At 36.3% G+C, this 24,814-nt stretch overlaps 1 protein-coding gene across 2 annotated transcripts; it reads left to right on the top strand.

The window, feature by feature from the left end:
- Positions 1-295: 295 nt before the first annotated feature.
- Positions 296-22,871, top strand: LOC149410628 (uncharacterized). Of its 2 annotated transcripts, none has more exons than XM_089648118.1 (10): positions 296-915; positions 7,428-7,525; positions 8,056-8,222; positions 8,442-8,665; positions 10,652-10,732; positions 12,774-12,877; positions 14,864-14,972; positions 15,645-15,765; positions 17,304-17,423; positions 18,643-22,871. In XM_089648118.1, the coding sequence occupies exons 2-10, from the start codon at positions 7,439-7,441 to the stop codon at positions 18,758-18,760; spliced, it is 1,131 nt and encodes a 376-aa protein (XP_089504244.1). In that variant the 5' UTR covers positions 296-915; positions 7,428-7,438; the 3' UTR covers positions 18,761-22,871. The 2 variants fall into 2 exon arrangements, with proteins under 2 accessions (XP_089504244.1, XP_089504243.1); XM_089648117.1 differs by having other exon boundaries at positions 14,855-14,972.
- Positions 22,872-24,814: the final 1,943 nt, after the last annotated feature.

Below are 24,814 nucleotides of genomic sequence, written 5' to 3'. Positions count from 1 at the left end.
TGCTTAATCACTGTTACTAGCAATAAAGGGACGTCGATAATAATTGTTGTATAATTTGATGATCAATTCACACACAATATAAAGTAGGAACATATAAACTTGTCCATAACGTCGGATTTTCAAGTTGTGTGGCGATTCATCCTCTTTGCCTATACCTTCCGCGAAACGGCCCGCGGCATGATGGATAGTTAAGTGCATATTCTAATATTATAGTAACTATTTATTCTGTGTTTTTAAAGGTGCTTGTGCCGTAAATAAATAAACAAATTATATATAATTTGCCACAGTGTCTGATTTGTTTATCATATGGCATCACTGTTGTCGATCGCAGCGCGCCTCTGCGCCGAAAAGTCGAAACGGTTATTTTCAGTATTTTGATGTTCCCCGGTTCGGCAATGTTCGGTAATCTCCGCCGCCGAGCGCCATTCTCCTCGAAGCGTCCATTTTGCATCGCCATGTTGGATTTGTCGGACATCTTTGGACGCCATATTTAGTCGGACATATTTTATAAACATTTTCGCGTAAATTTCAAATCTCCTTGCGCGATATTATTGAAAATTTGTCCGCTGCCCCCCCGACCGGGGCATGGCGAAATAATTGCGTCGAAAAGTGTCGGAGCGAACGAGAAAATTAAGTCTAAACGTCTGGTTGGCCAAAGCTTTTGTCGAGAGATAAATAAACTTGAATAATTTCAGACCGGTACACTGTTCAATTTGACACTTCTATGTTATTGTGTATTGTGTATATTTTCAAAATGTTATATTTCAAACAGTGAAATACCAAACGGGGAGTTCTCATTTCGTTAGATTTATGTTAATTTAACGCGTAGTTCCAGTTTATATTTATCTGTATTATTCGAGGCGACCCGACCGCCGGTAAATCACTTTGAACGTGCCTCACTTTTGACGTCTTCGAGTAAGTTGAACGATATTTTTTCTTTATTTTATTTCTCATACATTGTGGTGTATGAATGTGAATAATTCAAAGTGTGTGTGTGTGCCAAGACCAGTGATGTCATTCCTAAGCGTTGTGTGGCGGTATATTAACTATATTTACTGAATGGCGTGATGCTAAGTCGGTTAGTTTTGTTATGTCACTTTGTAGCGCACTTCGCAAGTTGCTTATTTCGAGTATTTTTTTCCTTTATTTAGACAATTTTTGTAATATCTCGTATCATTTTATCAAGAATCTTATAGATGTTAATAAAACTTTACTTGATATCCATATGCAAGCGAATCCTGTAGTATTATGAAAACATAATTCATAACCTTTGTAAACATTGAAACGTAATGTTCGGTCTCATTTCAGTAATTTATGTGTGAACTTTATCCTCATAATTATATAAATATTTACACACGATAAGGTCACTGCATCGAAACAGCTTTAGATTTTGATTATGTTTTGACTAGATCTGAACAAGCAAATACTCCTTCCTGTCTCCATGAAACCCATGTAGGGACAATCATTTCGGGGATTCGACTTTCCAAATTCCATCATTATATTAAAAACATTATATAATAACATTAAATTAAAAACATTAATAACAACAACACAAGTCTATCGCGTTTGAGTGCTCCTGTCAAAAGTATGTCTAACTACAGTAAATAGCTAATTCACAAACCATAAAACTGTAGTAGTGTTGATTGAGCGAATGATAAAAGTTATATTAATGATAATTGGGTGATTAGTGCAATTTTAATTGTAAAACATTATCGTTTCTATGAACACCTCTGACATTACACATTGCACAGTTGGGAGCCAACGCGCTGTTAGCAATCGACTGTAATAGTGTTGATTGAGTGGATGATAAAAGTTATTTTGATGATAATAGAGTGATTAGTGCATTATTCAGTGTAAAGAAGCTCAAAACATTATCATATTTTTGGATACCTTTGACATTGCACTTTGCACAGTTAGTGAGTCACCGCATTGTAATCAATCGACCGCTACGCCGCAGGCTTGTCACAGCGCTATTCAAGTGCATCTATTTCTCGTTAATTTTTTTTTATTCTTATTCACTATAGATTTACAAGAAAAATCTCTAAAGTACATGACAGTAGCGAAGATTATGATAACTGAACTGTTAACAATTTTCAGTGACTCAGCTAACAATTGCTCTAACACGATATTAGATCCATTAATTAAAGCTCAAAAATTGATAATGCGGACTATTTACAAAGTACACTATATTCACCCCACGAAGGACTTATTTAACGACTTCAAAGTACTCAACATAAAATCCTTATACGTCAAAAACATATCCTCCTACTATAAATTCAAACATATGAAAAAAAATATTTTTGAATCGACCCATAAGATATTCCAACAAATCCAATTATACTATTCCCCCAATAAAAACCTCAATGGCACAAAGACAATTTAACTTTCTTGCTCCAAAAATATTCAATAATTTAACGTTAGAAATAAAATCAATAGCCAAATACGACAGTTTCAGGAAAGCGCTCGGGGATTTTTTGATGTGTGATTGTTATAGTGTCAGTAGCCTATTCCAAGTACTCAGATAGAGGTGTATATATTGTTTATATGCGTGAGGATGCGTCATATGGGTGTATGTATACATGTGTTGTTATATGTATATAGGTATGTCTGCTGCTATATACACATGTGTGCTTGCATGCACACATATTAAAAATTATGTACATTTTTACAATCTAATGCTAATTTACTTCTTTCTCCTTTCTAATTTCTATCTTCTACTTTTTATTACAATTTTCCCATAATTTTAGCTTCATCTATAGTTACTAATTTATAGATTTCTTATTATAGATTTTATATTTCATACAACGTAATTACACTCACCATGAAACAGGCAGCCGCCTAGTATGGTGATTCATTACATCTACTTTATGTAAATTTCAAAATAATGTAACATGTATTAAATAAAATAAAATAAAATAAAAATTTCGACGCAATAAAAAAGAAATTTACTTTGAAGAAATTAAACACAAAAAAACAGTAACATTGTACAATTGTTTGTATTGGTGAATTGTAAAAGTGAGCCCTTCGTCCAATTGTTGTATATAAAAACCATTATGAAGACATAGAAATAATTAAAACCAAATATCCTGAAGCCAAATTTATTGCTGTAGGTGATTACAATCTTCCAAACGTAAATTGGAATTTGCATGACCCTGAATTGTCCGACACTTGTAACACAACTGCCTCGGAAAGTGAAAAATATTTGACATGTCAATATATTGAAACTTAACTCAACATAATCTTGTTAGAAACATTAACAATCGTGTTTTGGATCTCGTTTTCTTCAATTCTCAATATATCAAAGTGAGTAAAGTTATCATTCTCCCTGACATCCATCATCCTCCACTAAATATTTGTATAACAGACTTTTGCGAAAAAAATCTGAAGCCTACAAGATTAAGGTATAATTTCAGAATTGCCGATTACTCGGGTATGTGTGACTCGCTTAAATCGGTTGATTGGTCTTTCTTGGAAATTGATGATCTAAATCAGTGCTCTGCAACCTTTTCTCACCTAAGACACACCAAAATTCTTCCTAGAGTTACGCGGCATACCAAAAACTAAAATATATAGGTATTAAATTGATACAAAATGGAAGTAGTGTTAAAATTTCTTTTTCCAAAATGCAAGGATATTCGTATAAGATAACGTAAATCCAGAAAACATCTAATGGAACTTCGGAGAAGTGAAGTTTTAAAGTCATGTCATTATATAAATCTGTAAATTCCTCTCGAATTATTTAGAGGCAGTGCTTCCGTAAAATTTATTGCATTGGTTGCAAAAGGATTTCGAATCCATTCGTATTGTTCCGTATTAACGGAATAAAAGTACAGATCAAATTTCTGCTGAAGCATAATTAAATGTTGTTGGGCCAGATCCACAATTAATTGTTTGTTTTCAATTGTACTTTGGTACATTTCCAAACATCCTTTTTGCGACTCTTTCTGTCAAACTCGACATTTTTTTTCAACCCTTGTAATTTGTATTTTGCATTTTTTATTAAGTTCATTCAAATGCTCGAATATATCAGCCATGTAAACAAGTTTAATCAATCAGTAATCATCATCGAGGCGCTGATATAGTTTGTGCATATTTTGATTTAAACTAAACTCACGCACTTCGTGACGAAGTTCAAACAATCTAGCCAAAACTTTGCCTCGGGATGGCCAACAAATTTCAGTATAAAACAATAGGGATTCATATTCGGCTCCCATTTCAGCACAGAATATTACAAAAATTCTATACTAAATTTTGAAAAATAGACAATATTATGAAAAATAATTTGTCATTGTGTATTAAATACATAATGAAATATAGTAAAATGTCAAATATATTGAATTTGACCGCGGCACACCTGTAACCGGCTTACGGCACATCAGTGTGCCACGGCACACCGGTTGCGAAGCACTGATCTAAATCATAATACTGAACAATTCTACTTAATTCTAAGTAATCATGTAAAGCACTTTGTCCCTTTATATACCCAGTCTGGCTCAGTAAGGATTTGATAAATTTAATTATAAAAAAAAATATCCCATAAATTAACCAGTGAAGTTTCCACATAAAAATCATGTTACATACAGAAAAAAACGTAAGTAAACATAAAACACTTTAATGAAAATAACTGAGATATCTTTGATCTCTTACACACCGTAATGAAAATAACTGAGATATCTTAGATGTCAAAACACACTGTAATGAAAATAACTGAGATATCTTAGATGTCAAAACACACTGTAATGAAAATAACTGAGATATCTTAGATAAATTACACACAGCAGGGGGAGAGGGTACGTAATTAACAATTTGATTCAATTGAAATACACACTTTTAGCAAAAACAAAAATAAAGTATAGTAAAAAAAACACTTGGTACACAAAAAATTGGTACAAGAACTATATATATCATTTATTCTTTTGCGATTGTTTTCTGTTTACCATATATTTCATGTTTATATCGTAAGAAGCTTCCCCGGAATAGCTAACCTTATTAAAAAAAACCTCCCATTTTTCCAACTACTATAAAAAAAATATAAACCAAACTAAGAATCCAAAATAATAATAATAATATTTGGATGATTTGTATTGCCGTTTTTGTGAAAAACCACCTCAATGGCACTCTACAAATATTTATACAGGGTGTCCGGGGGTAAAGTGCACTAACTTCGGGAGGTGGTTCTACATGTAGGATTCGATTCCCTTTTTTACTCCTACCTACATTGTAGGTAGGAGTAAAAAAGGGAAACAACTTTTTCCAAAATTCCAACTTTTTTCCCCATACAAATGGACATACCTACTGAAAATCCTTGGTCTGAGGACAAACTTTCCCGATAAATTTGCTCTAAAGTTGCCGAGAACGAGGTGGCAACGGTGTAAATGGCCCGTATCAGTTGAAACGCAAGTAAACAATAGCATTACGCCGAGTGTTTGACGTTTACAATTATGCTACAATTAGTATGTTTTAAACCAAATTCAAAAGAGAACTGTACTAAAATTAACAAAATGTAGTAATACTTTGAACGATAAAATTATTTAACTATTTCATTTATATGTACTTGCTAATGTCAGTGCTTTTGAATAATTAAATGAATTTTTAAAATGTCCACTTTCCATGTGTAATTTACATCACGTAGCTCGTAAACACAATGAATGTCTGGCCATTCTTCGTGGGTGAAGTCAGACATTATCACAGTAATTAAAATTACCCATAAATAAACACAATGGTAGAGGTAAATCTTTGGAGAAAACACGCACTGAGTAAAGATGTTCTTTTAAGTAAGTCTTTAAATGCACAAGATAAAGACACACTACATTATCAGTTTGGATTAAAACAATCAAGTTTTTAAATTTAAACACTGTTAGATACATTAAATTATCAGATCCTTTGTGAATAAAAGTTGTTGACGTGAAGCGCGGCAATTAGGACTGACGGAATGACAGCTCTTGGGCGCGGGACGGTAGATTTGGCAACAGCGCAATAATAACGCAAGACCCACATGGAGGACCAATTTATACCTAAAAAGTACCACCAAAAGTTAGAATTTCGAAAAAAGTTAATTTATGTGATAATACAAGTAAGTTTTTACTTGTTCTATCACATACAATCACCTCCTGAATTTAGTGCACTTTACCGCCGGACACCCTGTGTATATTTTTTAATCCTCTAACCATAGACATATGAATATTAGTAGACCTGCCCTAAGTGATTAAAAGCGTATTATCCCCACTCCCCATACCGGTTCCATTGGAGCCGTCTGTGCTCGCGTATGGCCTCAAGTGAAATTTGAAAACGTGACGTCATCATTCTTGTGCGAACTATGGTCGAGGCATCATCGGTTCATTTTACGAAATAACACGGCAAAATGTTGACTTGTACTATGAAAACTTGTAAAAATAGATGTGAAAAAGAGAATAAACCCAATTGTCGTATTACATTCCATATATAAGCATTATTTTACTTTATTTTAAGCATATTCACATCGTATAATATGAATCAGTTGTTACTATCACATCGAGAAACGTCTGGACGCGAAACACAGCTGGTTGGTTGCTGGGAAGTAAATTATGAACATTTATAAAAGTGTCTTAACTAAATACTTAAAACGAAATATTCGACTCTTCATAACGTGGCGAGTAATTTGCGCTCCCATGTAAAAATGTCTATTCATTCAAAAGCAGATTTTACTTTTAAGAAGTAAATGGTGATATTATAATGCGAGATGCCTATTTACTGTCAAATTGATTTATTGACGAATCACAGTCAGCTTCACTCCCTTCGTTCTTCAACAGTTGATTTTACCCCTCGCCATTATCTTCTCGTCTATTAATTCCTATGTCTGTGCCTCTAACTTATTATGAACTGACTAGACCATGGGTCGGCAGACTACGGCTCTTTGCATAGTCGTTTGCGGTTCTTCAGACATCACTCAACCACTTCAATGAGATGGAGCCGCCGAATGAACTTTGATTCAACAGCTATGGTGTTGCCATCTCGCCTCCCCCCTACAGTTCAGCCAGTCGATTGTATTGGGAGTCACTTTAGCGTAGATGTGCCTCCGGAGAACAGATGAAGGGGACATGCTTCTACAAATTTTGAATCTGTTGTTTGAAATGTCGGCATTCACACAATTCCGAATCCTTTAGACCCCATTTATGCATCAGGTGTGCACAACGGCTGTGACTGCACCGGATGCTGTTTAGTAAGGTCCGTGTCTTCCGAGGCAGAGAGCCCTTGCAGTTATAGTTGGGTCCACAATAAAGCGCTTGTTTTTCATGTCCGCAACGACTCTTCGGGGGAGTGTCGTGATAGAAACAGAATTTCGCCTTCAGTTCAAAAGGGTCTCCTGGATGTGAGGCGGCTTCTAATTCGCCGCTAGGGTGGACATATAAATGGATGGTACAGTAATAATTTGGCATTGTTTGTTGCAGATCTGGAGGACATGGCGGGGCACGCGGCAGACATCATGTGCGAGGTGGAGATCTCCGACGGCATGGTGGAAATGGGGGACGATGAAGTCGGCATCGAGGTTACACTTTACTTCACTACTTTATTATACTCCCCCTCTCTCTAATAAAGTTTTTCAAAGAGATGTAAAAAAAAAAACTGTCTTGGAAAACCTTATACATATGTGTTTCTTTGTTACATTTTTGCATTGCATTTAAGGGACTGAAACAAACAAAACTTCTTAAGCATAAAAACTTGTTACGTAAGATCCTTCAAACTGGATTCTGGAATTTCTTTTTGAATTTGTCGAGAAATGCGAAGCTTAGACCACATATTTTTTGGCTGTCTCTCTCTAAACAAATCTCCTCTCTTCTATCAAGCCTTGTCTAAAATTGCCTCCGCTCCATTTAAAATTGCATCTCTTCTAAGTCTGAACTCGACTTCAATCTTCCATATAATTATGAAATTTGCCCATTTAAATAAAATCAATATGTAAATTCACCTTCCCTTTCTCCATAATTTGAAATGATGGCCTAGAACACCTTGAAGGGTGAAAACCAGGTATAAGTTGGTCGATTGTAATGCTTATCTTCCGTATATATCCCATTTCAGTATGAGGAGATCGAGACCTCCCAGTACGAGGAGTACATAACGGAGGACCAGTACGAGGAGGTGGAGGAGCAGGTGATAGGGATGCAGCAGCTGGAGGAGGAGGGGACTGAGGTGGGCATGGACCCGCTCTGCACCGTCTATACGGCGCCTGGACTACATAATATCAGGTGATTACGAGGAGATGGAGGAGCAATTACCCTACTTTTTTGGACGCGAGGACTATTTACATAACTACTAGTTAAAATTTTTGAGGACACAAAGGTAAAACTTATGTCATAACATCTCTTGGTTAGCATACCACATCTATTTTCATGCTATCTCTACATTGACATACTATCTCCTGGTTAACATTCCATCGCTAATTGACATGCCATCTCTATTTCTAGATCCCACCAGCAGCAGCAACAGCAGCAGCATGTCCAGCAACAGCTGCACCCTTCGCACCAGCAAGTGGGGGGGCTGCAGGTGCAGGCAGAGGGGGCGGGTGGGGGTGTGGCCACAGTCCGCGCCGGTCAGGCCCCCGCTCGCCGCTGGGAGCAGAAGCAGGTGCAGATCAAGACCATGGAGGGGGAGTTCAGCGTCACCATGTGGGCCACCGGAGAGGATGATGGTAATATATCTTGTCGTCTCCATACACGTCAAGGTCGCTCCGTTGCGACGCGAAAGAAGAACAAACACACTTTCGCATTTATAATATTAGTTAGGATTGTGAAAAGTAGAATTTCCCGCTAGATCTTTAAAAATGTTATACAGCTACAAACTGAGAATAATTTTTACACATGTAACTAATAATTTGGCCACCCACTGTATAATGAAACTCAAAAATATTTTTGTATTTTTTCAATGTAGGTATATAATATTATATATATAGCATTCGAGAGAGAAAAAACATTTCTCTGAATACAAGTAGCTATCCTGGGGAAATTACACAGGATATACGCAATTTTTATAAATATGTAAACACATTAGAGCGTGAGCACACAGAGAGCGGTCAGGAGTTCCGAGTTCCGCGTTCAGCGTTCATTAGAATGTACTGATACTATAACAACAACGCACACAGCGGGCAGTCAGACCGCGGCGGTCAAAACGGAACGCCGCGTTCTAAGAGTTCTTTTGCCGCCGAGGCAGAGAACGCCAGAACGCCGCGATGTTTGAGGTTACAAACACAGAAAAGTTAATTGAATTGGTTAGGGAAAGGAGTTTGTTATACGATTTAAGTGATGTAAATTATAAAAAACGCGAAAAAAAAAGTCGAAGCTTGGTTTGACATTGCTACTAGTAAATTTAAATTTTAAGTAAATTTTATTTTGAGTAAATTCGCCTTGTTCTTCTCGCGTTGTGTTGATTGGGTGCACCCAATACTTTCTTTTCTTTTTTTTCTGTTAAGCTCCACAAGAGCAATATATTTTCACGGATGATGAACTTTCTAGTGACATGTTGCATATGCAAAGACCCAAACGAAACTAGAACGCGAGAATTTGAACGCCGCTTGTGTGCGTTGGAACTCTTGAGCGGTCAACGGTCACTAGAACGCAGAACTCTGACCGCTCTCTGTGTGCTCACGCCCTTAAGGGGAACAGCTGCGCTGCCTTTTCATACAAAACTTAAATTTGGATTTGAGGGCTTCATCCGGAGGAGTGGATCAGGGTAACGACGCTGCACTTCCGAAAGAGACGATCGCTTTATTGTCTCGTAAGATTTGAGCAATTTTATATTTCTATCTAACATACTACAGGGTTTTCCAATAAGAGGTGTTATTTTGAATAGCCCGCTATTTCGGTAGATGTTACTTTTGAAGCTGTCATTTTTTGACATTTGACAAGTAGAAACTACGCCATTAATAAAAATGGAACGATACACGCTTCAACAACGCATTGAAATTATTAAAATTCACTTGAGTGAATCAAATGCAAATCATCTTGGGTGATAAGGCCCATTTCCACCTCGGTGGCTTCGTCAACAAGCAAAATTGTCGCATCTGGGGCTCGGAAAACCCTAGAGTTATTGTTGAAAAGCCTCTCTATCCTCAACGTGTGACTGTTTGGTGCAGTTTATGGTCCGGCGGAGTCATTGGACCTTACTTTTTCGAAAATGAGGCTGGATCAACAGTTACGGTGAATGGATTGGGCTATCGAGAGATGATTAATGATGTTTTATGGCCGGAATTGGATGGTATTGATCTGGACAACGTTTACTTTCAACAAGACAGCGCTACGTGCCACACAAGCAACGAAACCCTTGATCTTTTACAATTGAATATCAAAATAACACCTCTTATTGGAAAACCCTGTTCCTGTAATCCAAATGCTTTGAGAGTCTCAACAAGTGTTCTTTTTCATTACTTTGGATTATCGTGACTACTATATTAAGTAAATCTGTACCTACAACTAGCTATTTATTACCTTTGTCAAGGTTGCTCCAATTGTCACAATTGTGTATTTCTTAAATATTCATTAAACCTTAGTAGAAAATTGAAAATGAATTAATTCATTATACACCGGACCTAAAACAGTTTTTGTACAGAAATATTTGTAGGCGGAAACTTAAAAGGGTTTTATGGTATAATTAACTAAAGTTTTTTTATGTTGTTTTCTAGATGAGGGATCCAATCCGGAGCCAGACCCCGACTATACGGAATATATGACTGGGAAAAAAATACCCGCTGATGGAATACCTGGTTAGTGACCATGCAAGATCATATCATCTGCTTTTCCTCCTTCGTATACTCCGGGCCTCTTCAAGACTCCCATCAATAAATTCCTACCTTAACCCACCTTACAATGCTGCGCAACCGGGTGACGATAGTTCCTCTATCTTTACACTGTACAGACAGGGGCGCTGTTTTGAGAAGTCACAATATATATATATACAGGGTGTATCGGCACGTACCCGACAAATTTTAACCAGCTATTCCTTAGCACATTCAGAGTAAAAAATGTTATGGGCACTGCTGTTCGGTACCATTTTTTTTTTAATAAAAAATTTACTACATTCTTATTTTCACCACATGTCACTAATGTTTTATCCTTTGTCAATGTTTGAAAACCCATCTGGCAATATATTATTCGAGTTTCTTTGAATAATGTACGTACTTACCTACATTGGCGCGCTTTTACAATCACTACAAAATGGCATGGCACCATTTGTCTCATTTTTAACTATTATTATTTAGTGTGTATGAAAGAGCGAACACACTTGCTAATAACAGCTGTTGAACACGAGAAACAATGCCAATGACAGTGACGGGAGTGTGGATTTTTTTTTTTAATTGAAAAAAAAAATTACCAGACAGCAAAGTGCCCATAACATTTTTTACTCCAAATGTGCTAAGGAGTAGCTGGTTAAAGTTTGTCAGGTACGTGCCTATACACCCTATTTATATAAATTTTTTTTTTTTTTTTTTCCTTAATCATTCAATCATAACAAATATTTTTGTGTATTTATTTATTTAACGCCCGGAGGGTTTTTACATGGTTGGTAGTATAATTTTAATTTGACAAATACTTTCAAACATAAAAAATAAGAATAAAATTACATTTGATAAAAGCTATGCAACAAGTCATACAAACACAAGAAACAAAAAGAGAAAATTACAGCTATTTGTTGAAATAAATGTTTTAAATGATCCACAAAACTTGCCAAGTTGGTATTGAATATGTCAACGTCACCCAAGTAATGATTTCCCATGGTGTGAAGTCGTTGTATCGGAGAGTGGGCAATGTAGTTACGCTTATGTGTGCTGCTGTAGAATATTGTATTTTGTCGTGTTGTTACTGTGGGTGTATGTATGTTTATAAGTTGCAGGAGTTCACAACAGTCGAATTTAGAGTTAAGTATTTTGAATAAGAACGTTAAATCGTTTATTTTACGTCTATCTTCTAATGTATATATTTTTAGAGTATTTAATAAGAAATTGTATTTTAAGTCTTCGACAGGGATATTTAATTTAAAATTTATAAAACGTAGAAATTTTTTTTGTATTCGCTCAATGTTGTTAATGTGAATTTTATAAGATGGAGACCAAACTACTGAGTTATATTCAATTAGACTTCTTACTAGAGATACGTATAATAGTTTAATGGCTTGTAAAGAATTAAAGTTTTTAGTTGTTCTTAATACGAAGCCTAGTGTTTTCATACCTTTGTTCATTTATTATAGCACACATATTACATTATGATCTAGTGCACACCCATGAAAAATCATGGGATATCATAATTGCAGGATTTGTGAAGCTGAAAGTATTTATTAAAAAAAAAAATTATTTCAGAATTATTGCATTTTAAAAGACGATAAGAAATTTTCATTTCGAATGAACACCATTTTCCAAAAGTAAACTATAAAAATTACAACATATGTCAAAATTTTAACAAAAGAGATACACATTGAAAATATAGAATTATTCACTAATAAAATAATTTTGGTATCTACTTTTTGGTTGTCTGAATTGTTCCGACAATCAGTTCTAATTTTGAAATTCAAAGCAAATTCCAGTTAAAGCGGAGTTTCACAGAGACATCACAAAATTATTATTATTTTTTAATATGATCTAACTCAAGATTAACTGTGTGATTCATTGTGCTTTACTGAACTTTCACGGATCACATATGTGAGATATTTGCGTACGGGGATAGCCTGCATATGTGGCAGCCATGTAGATAAGGTTATTAAATAAATAGTTAAGAACCCACTTCCAACCATTAATCTCATTCTGTTTTCAGGTTTAGACCTCTCAGACCCAAAGCAGCTAGCGGAGTTTGCACGCCCCGGCCACAGGGTGCGTGTGAAAAAACAGCCGCAAGACAGCCTCGACAGGACTATAGGTCAGTTGCTTAACCGCCCTGTACTCGCAAACAATAATAGATACGTACCGCTAATTTTATCATACTTTTGTATGATTGTAAATTTTCTTTTTTAAATACTGGTTTTACAATACAGTCGAACTTGGTTATAACGATCACGGCTATAATGAGCAATTACAAACAATGTTTTAGTTCAGCCTCTTCATATAATTGTTGGCTGTTATAACGAGGTCGATTCGCTGATATAATGAGCAAATAATTTTGTAAAAACAATTTCTGAATACAGCAGGTCCTTGGGTCTGAAAAAATAGTTGGAAATTATTCAAGAATTTCCTATCTTGTTATGGACGTGTCGTTATAGTTTGTGTTCTTAAATATTAATAAATTACGACTCAATTTGGTTCTAACGGTTTATTATAATGCATCCAAAAATAAACGTAGAAACACAAGCAGAATTTTTTACAAGGGAAAGTTCGAGATATAATTTCACGTGTGTAACGTAGGCAATTAACTCGGTATCGGTGTCAAGGTTGCTGGTACTGTACTGTTCCGCGCCGGGTAGCTTTAAATAACTCGGCGGTGGAAGGTTCGCGAAACTACCGATAAATTGACGAACCCTCGCATAATCCAGATTGTTCAGCGGTGCTGTAATATTGCCTAAGCGATAGACTAGATCCTTCTGGTGAACGCCGTCGAATCCAAACACACGCAAAGTACTAACGTAGGTAGTAACGCTGTAAGCAGGTAGGTACTATCCAACACATCGTTTTGCATTGGGCATCAAATATATACACGCCTTTAGATGGAATTAGCGGCCGCCACAGACGGATACATATTGTTATGGCACTACCTGTGTAAGATTTATATAGATAGATATTTAGATAATGTAAAATTTTCATGAAATCTGCAAAAGGCATGCGAAATTTGAGCTTCCAAAATTTGTTCCCTTTTTATGTCTTCTTTGTATTACACCTCATTGTGAATTTTGTTTTAAAAAACAATAAATATGATTATGACGGTACATAGTTACGAGTTACGAGTACTTACATTCCTGCAAATGCAAATGATGCACAACTTTTTCAACAGAGGGGGTTGACAGCGATATACAAGAGATTTTTTTAGATTTCGTGTTATGCAAACTGGTTCTTCAAATGTGGGCCGTATGAAATTGACATGCGGGCCACAAGAATGAGGCCTCGGGTTGTGTATCACTTGTTTGTGACAAGTAAAATTTTACAGCTAAAAAACCAAAACAATCCAGCAAGCTAGTTATTTATGACAAGTGCTATTTTACAAGCGGTAGGTACAGTATGCACAAGGTAGTGATAATAAGTTGATGATTTGATATAAAGTAAAAGAGTGATGATAGTTATAATGAGTAGATTGTTTTGACGAGGAAATTGAGAAAGAAGCATGAAAGCGAAATATTTAAAACAATCATTGATAATAAATTTGAGAAATGAAAAGTATTTTTTCTAATTATTTTTTTTAATAAGTAAACCTACTCCTATTTTGAAAATATACTGTACTTTTGCGAATATATTGATAGTAGAGGCAGGTAGGTAGGTAGATACGACTTAACCGATTTGGAAACGATTAACGGCTACAAGCAGCAAATTTAGTCGGTCTCCTCGTGCTCGTTATAACCAACTTGGGCTGCGTTTGTATTTGTGATACCTATTCCGACATTAAAGTTACACTAAATTATATACGTATTTATGTTTTATCTTTTGGAATAACTTAATGAGTAATAACTAAATTAGTAATATTGAAGACAATATTGGCGATTGTTAAACCAATATTTGAAACCTAATTTTACCATTGTGCGAGAGAGCTTGCTCTTTTGCGCTTTATTCCATTTTATTATTTTTTCCAACTTGCCACACTTTCCCTCTCTCGTGGCAACTCCGAGGTGATGCACATTTCTATTTGATGTAAAACGTGTGCATAATGTAATGAGTGATATTGTATTAAATATGGTTGTTGTTTGTTGTTTGGGTGGCGCGGGTGTGGCAGCATGCCCCCACAAGGGCTGCACCAAGATGTTCCGGGACAACAGCGCCATGCGCAAGCACCTGCACACGCACGGACCGCGCGTTCACGTCTGCGCTGAATGCGGTAAGTCACCCAGTCACCTTCATCAAATCTATTCATAACACAGTAGAAACAATGGAGGTGGGCCATGAACCATTATTAGTATGGAAACGCATCCACGAAAATTTCGTCAACACGGTTCTACCGTGTTCAACGTTCAGCGGCACCCCGCCTTTGTTTCTAACTACACACCAAACGAATAGCTTTGATTGCCTAGCCGCATTGACAGTCAGTGCAATTTGGCCATAGCTCGGTAACAGTCGGCACGTTTCCATGCCATATCTTCTTTTGACTCTATTATTTTAATTCCTACCCTCTCCCAATGTGTGAATTCTAATAGGAAGTGTATAGTGATAATAATAACTATTAAGTTGTGATGTTTCCAATATCATAAAATTGATGATCAGTGATATTATTAAATTTTGAAATTGGGTTGGAATACTGATTCTCGACCCGTACCAGATTTTGATCGATTTTGAAAAATAAAATATCGTTCCATGCTAGCGATATAATACATATAACGAGGGGAGGTACGAGCGACGATTGTGGTGCAGCAAGCCATTAATGTGCGCTGGAGAACTACCGATAAACCACGCCCTTTCTGCGCATAGCAAGAGACTTACGATCTAGCTATAATAGCTTTTATTTTCAGTTTAATGAAGTTGGTTATAATATTCTGTTGTAAATGTGTTGCAGGCAAGGCTTTTGTAGAATCCTCAAAGCTGAAACGCCACCAGCTGGTTCACACGGGCGAGAAGCCATTCCAGTGCACCTTCGAGGGCTGCGGGAAGAGATTCTCGCTAGACTTTAATTTGCGGTGAGCTCATCATTTTTCTTCTCCTTGTATGGTGGAATTGGTACCATGACAAAACTAAAGTAACCTAACATAAACTTTTATCATGTTCTGTTTTATCCGGTGATCTGTAGAAACATTGAGCAACACACGTAGGAACTTGACAAGCTATTACATGGTCAGGAGATCTTAAAAATCTTCAATCCAATCATCATATGGTGACATTTTTTCTTAAATGGACTCTTAACCGCTTCTGTGCCAAGAGCGAGTTAACTCGCATTCTTGGCCTGCTGTGCACAGCTACACTTCTACCTACTGGCATTTAAAAGGTTAATCTTTACAATGGTGACCTCAATGCAAACTATTCTATCATGCGGCACATTTTGACACAATGTATGTTTTTAGTGATCCTTCTTATGGAAGTTCCACGGGCGCAACATTCATGTACGGCGATATCCGCTGATGGATCACACGTGTGACAGCCGGTAGATCAGGTTAACCTTTGGAACACCAGACCCTTTCCGAGGGGCTAATGCTTGAAATCTATAATGAACTCTAAAGTGTTTCAAGCGCAAGCCATTCTGTTTAAATGGAAAATTTAAAAATTTATGCACTTTCTCAATGCATACAGATTTTAATCGCATATGAAAAAATTCTTGTCACCGGTGCACAAACGGTTTTCCAGAGGTTTAGGCTTAGCACGCACTGCGATTAAACGTAGCGCTTTTGGAATAGCTGAAAATGCCAAACTGGGTTAAAACACGCACTGCAGATGGCGTTTTCAGATATTCCAAAACCGCTGCGTTTAATCGCAGTGTGTGCTAAGCCTAATAGATCATTAACTTGCGCTTAAGAAGTTTAAAGCTTAGAAATTTGGTTTTTTCGGTTCCTTGAAGACTGTATCTGGAAATGGCCCAATTTATCCCACAGGTTTTCCTGCTTAAGAAGTTTTTTTTTTGCCAGTCCCTTTGAAACTTTTTAAGAGAGTTTCACCGAAATTCATGTATGTGTCAACGACATATATTCATAGTGCAGCTACAAACACGTTTCTCAGTTCTTTCACACAAGCCTAAATTTAAACTTTAGTGTGTACAGTTTAAATCCGCGCTGTATACACGGGTTCTCTACAGAGCGTCGAAAATTCCCATGAAAGTAATTGTCTATATTGAGAACCATATAGCCTGCCACACTTCCACATAATAAATAAACTGGTTTTGAAGTTACATCTTCTAACACACACCTGTGCCTTACACAATTCTTCTCATTCAAATTCAATTCAATTTATTTATTATTTAAAAACACAAAATTGTTTTTAGATAAATTTATTATTTTTTTACATAAATGTTTATTGTCCCTTATTCTATTGGAGTCGGGGACCCATTGTCTCGACACAGCGCCTGTCCTGCGCTACTTAGGTGGGCAATGTCCAAAAAGGCCCACCTTCTAGAGTTGCATTTCCTAACTGCATGCGACGGCCCACTGGGCTTTCAGGGTTTTCAACACTTTATTTGGTACGACCGATTGCATTAGACGGGGTTGACATGATTTTATTTTGATTGCAGGACGCATGTGCGCATTCACACGGGTGACCGTCCGTACGTTTGTCCATTTGACGGCTGCAACAAGAAATTTGCACAGAGCACCAACCTCAAGTCACACATATTAACACACGCCAAAGCCAAGTAAGTTAATATTTATTTCATAATATGAAGGTGAGTTAAATGTTTTAAAATAAAATGTAAATCATATAAGTGCTCTGCGACAGAGCGTTTAGATCCTTGGCTCTGCTCTGTGACGAGAGTTTGCCAGTTTAATTCCCAGTGAGAGCAAATACAAGCCTTTAAAAAATTTTGGCGTTTTCACTTTCAGAATTAAAATAAATTTGATATATTCCTAGCGTTATATTTCTTTATAGGCCACTTCCCAACAACTACTTTTGAGTGATCAGATAAAATTCCAAATTATTGATTTGTTTAGCTGAAAGACTGGCTTGCTTTTCTAGAACAACTGCTAGACAGAACACAAATTACGCTAAATATAAATTGAACACAAAGTTTTGGTTCACCAGCCAAGACAAATCGATCAATCAACAATTCATATAATTTTTTTAAAACTAATTTTTTACCAAAGGTACTTACTTTGTTGATTTAAATGTTTTTATTGTAATGTTGTGTTGTAGTCTTGTTTAAATAAAGATGAATGAATTAAATTATTAAAATTTTTATCAAAACTTCAGTTTATTGTATAAAGATTTTCAGTAGCTATCAGTTTGACGGTGCTCTGCACGATTTCCTAAAAATCTTACAATAAAAACGAATAAAATACAATAATATTATTTTCTGCCACAACGACATCAATAATGTTTAAATAATCTTATTTTTCAATGTTAGCACTCTAGCAGACTAAAAAGTAAAAAGCCACCACTGTTCCCAATCTCCCTCCATGTCTCTCACAAACCCATTGGTTCATCCTCACAACATTCTCTAAATGGTGATGTCACAGTTATTTCTTTTAAATTCTTCTACATTTCATACTTGATATATTCTTTTACATTATTTTAATGTACTTAATATATAATCGACCACCACAACGCGGTCATATGCCTAGCACTGTGGTCGAAATATTCTCAATTACTGTAATTAACATTGAACTAAATAAACAGTTCCACTTGGTGAGACTCTAGTGTCATATCACAATAGTACAATCCTAATAGAGTACAATCCTGTCTTTGCAAATATCTACCAGCATTCATAATTTTTTACAATGTGCTATTTATGTATTATTTTAGCATTTGTACATAACAGTTTTGGACCATCCGTTGAGACGCTTGGTTCATAAGAAAGTGGTAAAGGTTTGAATGTAGCTTTCAGCAGTATGCTTATATTTATCAATGTTTTACAGATCCCGCGGCAGTAGCAGCATGAGCCGCATCAGTGGCTATGACTCGCGCGGCACCGCACAGTTTGTGCAGCTCGAGTCGCCTGAAGACTCGCGCCAGTTCATCGTGTACGCCGATTAGCAGTAGCACCGAGTCCCATATCGCCAGTCCCGGCGCGGTCGCTTCTTCACACGCCCTGAGGAGTAAGTCCGCTGGAGTTTGGCGGTGATTCTTAGTGCGACGTTACAAGTTGATACCTCTTGGTGTGTGGCAAGTGATGCGAACTGAGGGATGGTGTCACTGTGATATCACCCCAAAGTGTCACCCCAAGGTTTCACATATATTGTCACCTCGAGGTGTCATCCCATCGTGTCACCCCACAGTGCAACTCTTACCGGCACGGATGATGCAAACTGAAGTTCACCTCATGGTGTCACGCCAAGGTTTCATCCCATCGTGTCACCCCACAGTGCCACTCTTTCCAGCACAGATGATGCAAACTAAAGGTCACCTCATGGTGTCACCCGTATCGTCCCATAGGGCCACTATTTCCAGCACTGATGATGCAAACTGAAGGCTGCCACCCATGGTGTTGCTCCATGATTACACCTCAAGGTGCCACCTCAAAGTGTGACAGTGCCATTCTTCCCTTACAATTGGTAAATTATCAAATGAGAGATCCAAATCAGCAGAAGACTTGGTGGATCATGGGATTGTCCTGAAATGGAAGAAGAATGTTAGAAGAACATTCAACAGGGGGAAGTTATGCGATGACAAGAGCTTGCAGGTCGCATCAACGAGGAGAAATTTTTGCAAGAATCAAAAGGGTTTCTCTTTTGAAACTCTCCTCATTGACCTCAAATATATCAACATCATATGTGATTCTATTCAGCACCGCCAGCAGAAACTGGTTTAGGGAGAGCCGTATTCACATTGGCAGGTTGGTCCTACAGGGATGAAGATGAAACAGTCTATGCTACACTTGTTACAATAGGACTTATGGTTTCCAAAGTTGCCGTGGCAGTCCCTCCCTCTCCCCTTCTGAGCTGCAGGGAGTGAAATCCCAACAGCAAGTTGATTGGGTAGAGTCAAAAGTGGAAAAAAGTTTCCTTTGTGATAATGCCTGTATACTAGATGTGAATAGCCAGGCTGCATCCATATATCCCTCATCCTCTCTTCTGCGATGAAGCTCTCCAAAACTGGGGGTGTAATAGACCCCCGGGCTCTCTGACCAGCGGAATTCTCCAGTACTGTGAAATTTAAATAGTGAGAAAGACAACACGAGTGGCCCGATGGCAGTGAATTAGAATCTAAAGACAATATCTAATTAAACATAAGAAAATATTGAAGTTCTATTGACAATATTAATATAACATATGACTGTTTTGGTCAAAGGCATTATTCCACACATTTTTGGAAAGCAAAAATAATCCTAGCTGTTCGAACCTCCGTGCAACGCTTACACTAATGACGTTACAATACATCTAGACTTGTAATTGTCTCACAAAATTAAGGTAAAATGTGGCAAGTAAGAAACACTCTTATTTTCCAGTAAATTCTTTATTGTAACGTTCATGCATGACGAAGATAGACATTAAAAAAATATGTGTATGAATGAAATAAATTATAGGACCGTGCGGCGTTTTCATATTCATAAGTCGAATACCACCCCAAGGCCGACTAGAGTACTGGCCTGGGCGCCTGATGGATTTTGAGGTGTCGAGTGTTCTGTGCCGTGCCATAATAGAGCAACGACAGTTTGCAAATGGCGGCAATTGTTGTTGATACTCGTTGTTACTGCTGATTTGTATGTTGTTTTACCGCAAGCATATAAATAAACAGGGTGATTTGACTATTTAACCAGTGAAGTTTACTTCGACAGCAGTGACTTGGCAGACCTATACTCCAGTCGGTCTTACATTTTTTCTAACGACATAAAATCTTTGAGTGGGAAACAATTGTATTATTGATAATAATCGCCAATAATAAGTAATTTATGTGTATTTACAAATGGAATGTTATTGGCTTTTTCTGGTCTTTGTCGAGTAATTAAAACACTTTCTCATTACACACGTGCTAGCATACAACCTTACACGACCCAAGACAGTACCAAAACTACGAAATCGAAAGCAATATAATAGAAGTATTTTTTGCTTTCAACTTTGAGATTTCTACAGCGCGTCCATATGAATGTATATATTGTAACGTCATTGTTTACACATGATTACGCTTACACTAAGGCCTATATTTTTTATCCAAAATAGAGGAATAACGTCTTTGATCAAAACACGGTATTATAACTATTTTATTTTTTGTGCTACACGCGCTTTTGAGTGGAATTAGTGATTGGACTATTCTAATTAAATTATAGTTTTTTTTTTTTATAAGATTTTTAAAATAATCAAATGTGTTTACCTCGTTGACATGAAAAATTTAAAACATACTTTTTGAAACCTCCATTAATAATAAATAATAAGTGATGAAGATAAATCAGACCCACCGATCAATTTGTGGATACTTAGATATGAAAGGTAATGTTGAATTATAACATTGATCGACTAGCCTCTGTTAAGCTGCCTACAGATATTAGCAGCACAACATGCAATGTAACAAAGGTTGCAACGCTTGCGTATGTGGACGCACTGCGTGCACCAAACGTGAATCCTCACACATTGTGATGATACACACAGCGACCTACATACTATGTTAATTTATTATTGCATTGCATGTTGTGTTACTATCTATAAGGGATTTAAGGGTAAATGTAACATCCGTTATAATCTATGCGTTTTTAAATTATTTTTATTAATAGTTATGCTTTAAAACATTAAGGCGATGCCATACGTAGTAATGCAAAATCATGTGTTTTTGGTTTGAAAATTTTGTCACCTAGAAATGTTTCAGATGCTTTAATTAAATACATCTTGACCTTTGAAATTATCGAGTATTTTTTAGATAAGTCTTTTTATAAGCCCAGAAAAAAGTAGTGTAAAGGCCTTTGAAAACTGCTTTAAAGTTCAAAATCTCCTACTTACGAACCCATTTTCGGTTATGATTTTATTGCATAATGTGGCAAATTAAGTTATTTATAAAACGATTGAAAAAAAATTAAATATTTATGCCTGAACATCCACAAAATAAAATAAAAGGCACTTTTTGGCCATGTTTTTTTATTGTATAAATCAAAACAGGCGGATGGTGTTAAGCGGGAATTTAAACCTTATCGCCATCTACGTAAGGGTTGTTATTGATAATGACTCAATTCAAAATATTACACGACGTAGTGCATCGCCTTAAGACGAATTATTTGTTTGCGCCCTTACATACATAATATGAATAAATAGTTTTATCCGTAAAAAAAAATCAATTCTTTCAAGAAATGCATGCAGTTACAGTATTGTATCGATGATTCAATCTAATATTGCATATGTGTAAGCCTTTCTTGAAAGAAATTAGTTTTTATAGGTACAAAACTATCTATTCATATTGTGTATATACTGGCGCAAACAAATAATTCTTCTATAATTTTAAAGCATGACTTGAAAAAAGAGTATTTTAATAAAATATGTAAATTATCGCCATCTATGATGGACTCCGTGGTCGAGGGGTAAGGTTCTCGACTAGCAAGCGGAAAGTCGCGGGTTCAAATCCCACCGTGCGCAAGTTAATTTATTTGATCATTTTTATCTTATTTCATAAATTACTCATTTAACAAAATACATAGTATAATTGCGGCACCTCCCAGAGTGGAAGATACTCTCAGTATCGCCCTGGTGTAAGACCACCATTCAGAATTGAAACGTTGCCGTGTTTGGTGACCAGATCTGAATAGCCAGATACTTCCCCACCTTCCTCCTCTCCATCTCCTTCCCCTCCACACTACCTTCAACCTCACAACATACCCCGATTGGGGATGCTATAGTCTCACTGACTCCCGATGGTTGGGAGCAGTTTGGACTCTTATGCGGTTTCACATAAAAAAACTTATAACGTATGTTACGTTTATCCTTATTGACATTTTTCCTAACGTAAGGGGCCGTTCAAGTATTATGTAAGCACTATAGGGGGGCAGGGGGGTCTTTGCTTTGCTTATTTTTGATGACATGGGGGGTGGGGGGTCGAGATAGTGATTACATCAGCACTGCTCAGCAGTAGTTATTTTTTTTTTTTACACATTGGCAACCCACACATTGTCTATGTTTGAAAACCGAATACATATTCGGGGATTCCCACAAATAATTAATACGTAGGTACCAATTTTTACGTAAGCATGGGAGGGGGGGGGGTAAGAGCTTTGCTTACTTTTGGTGACAAGGGGGAAGAGGGGGTAAATAATTGTAATAAATCTGCTTACGTAATACTTGAACGGCCCCTAAGCGCTGAACTTAAATTAAATTGTTTTATTTTATTATTATGTACTGTTTCCGAATATCTTTCTCCATACTTATAACGAGTCTTGCATGTACTTGACACATTTAAAGCTGTCATTCTAACAAAGCTAAACTGGCGTGCAATTTAAATACAACGCTCTTGTTGGACTCTTCACAAACAAACAGATTTTTTATCTACTTGACGTCCGTATGGCACCATGTGATTAATTAATTTCAATGGCAAACTTTTTTCTCATTCGGTTTGTATATTTTGCACTCTGACTCTTTAGGAATGGAATAAGAAGCAAATATAATTTTTTTATGATCTAAAACAGGTAAATATGCATTATTCAGTCTCATTTTAATTACTATAACAAACCACCATGGATTTACATTGTGGAAAATAATGCATTTAAATTCCAATTTTAATTACCACAATTTTTCATTCTCTGTAGACGCCATAAAGTTGAATTTTGATAAAATAGACAGCATTAGACGATAGCATGAACCTACATTTTGGGACATTTTTATGAATGCTTTTTTGTTAATATTCTTGAAAATACAAATTAGGAAGGGCAAAAAAACGTCACCAAAGTACTAAATAAATTCAATTGCCGCCATTGGAAGGAATGTCAACGTCAAGCGCCTCTAGCGGCCAGAGTTGTTGATATTGCCAATATTTTACTGGAGGTAAATATATTATTAATATTATAGTGTATTTGCTTTTACTGACAACTTTCAACATGGCGTCAACTGAAAATGAGAAACTACATTTAAATGTGTATTTTTCCATGTCCCGCGACGTATATACTTGTTTCTTAGGTACAATTTTACTTACGTCTACCACACTTAAATACGCATAGTTTTTTTTAATAAACACTTTGGTTCAATACAACAATAAGAAACGACTATTTCTGTTATCGGAGATGGAAAATAGTGCTATTTAAAATGTAGCGTGCTATTTAAAATTAATTGTTTATGTCTTTTGTTTGGCGGCCATTTGTCATCTTGATTAAACCATAACCTATAATAATGAAATATGATTTGAGCAATATTCTTCATTACAAGCACCCACTAAACTGCCAAAGCAGTTTGTCAGCAGACAAATTGGTTTTTATGCAATTTAAAAATGAAATATTTTCATTTAATCTAAACTAAGAACCTATTTTGTTATAGATTTTTAGGTTCTTAGTTTAAGAAACCCTGTTTTTGGTAATTGTGCTTTTTAAGTGTGGTACTCGTAAGTAAAATTTTACCATTTATTGTAACAAAATAAGTTGAAATTAATTGTTATTTCAGTTAACTATGCGTATGATTCTGAATACTGCATATTTACCGTATTTATTTTCCTTTGACAACATTGTCTGATTTGAATGTCTTCCAAAGAATCAGTCAATTTTCAAAATGCCGTCATGTTGTCCGAAGAAAATTATCGAATTTCTATCAAATAAAGGCCTCTCGTACTTGGAGATACTTACAAGTGACTTGACTTTCGTGCGTGTATAAGCGCCGCTCGTGAGTACCCCCCCTACTATTTTGCTAGTGTTCGAACACGACGATAAGCGTTTACTACAGGTCTGACGTCAGTTGCACGCTACTGACAGTGCTACTACTCGTTTGACAGAAAAGACGTCCGAACATGATTTGAATGTTAAATTTGTTCTAGTGTTCATTACCGGAATATGTAAGAAAGGATTTAGCGGAGAAGGCCGCTAAATTTGACATCATTCTCATGTAGTTCCTTGGCGGTGACGAATGCCTTACAATTAACATTTATTTCTTGTAAATATAAAGAACGGTATAATTGTCTTCGTTGCTAGTCACT

Source organism: Hesperophylax consimilis, chromosome 27 (assembly GCF_061612785.1).
Source record: "Hesperophylax consimilis isolate HC1 chromosome 27, BYU_Hcon_1.0, whole genome shotgun sequence".
NCBI classification, from domain to species: domain Eukaryota; kingdom Metazoa; phylum Arthropoda; class Insecta; order Trichoptera; family Limnephilidae; genus Hesperophylax; species Hesperophylax consimilis.
Note: the sequence above shows the minus strand (reverse complement) of the source record. Positions and strands in the feature narration are given on the sequence as shown.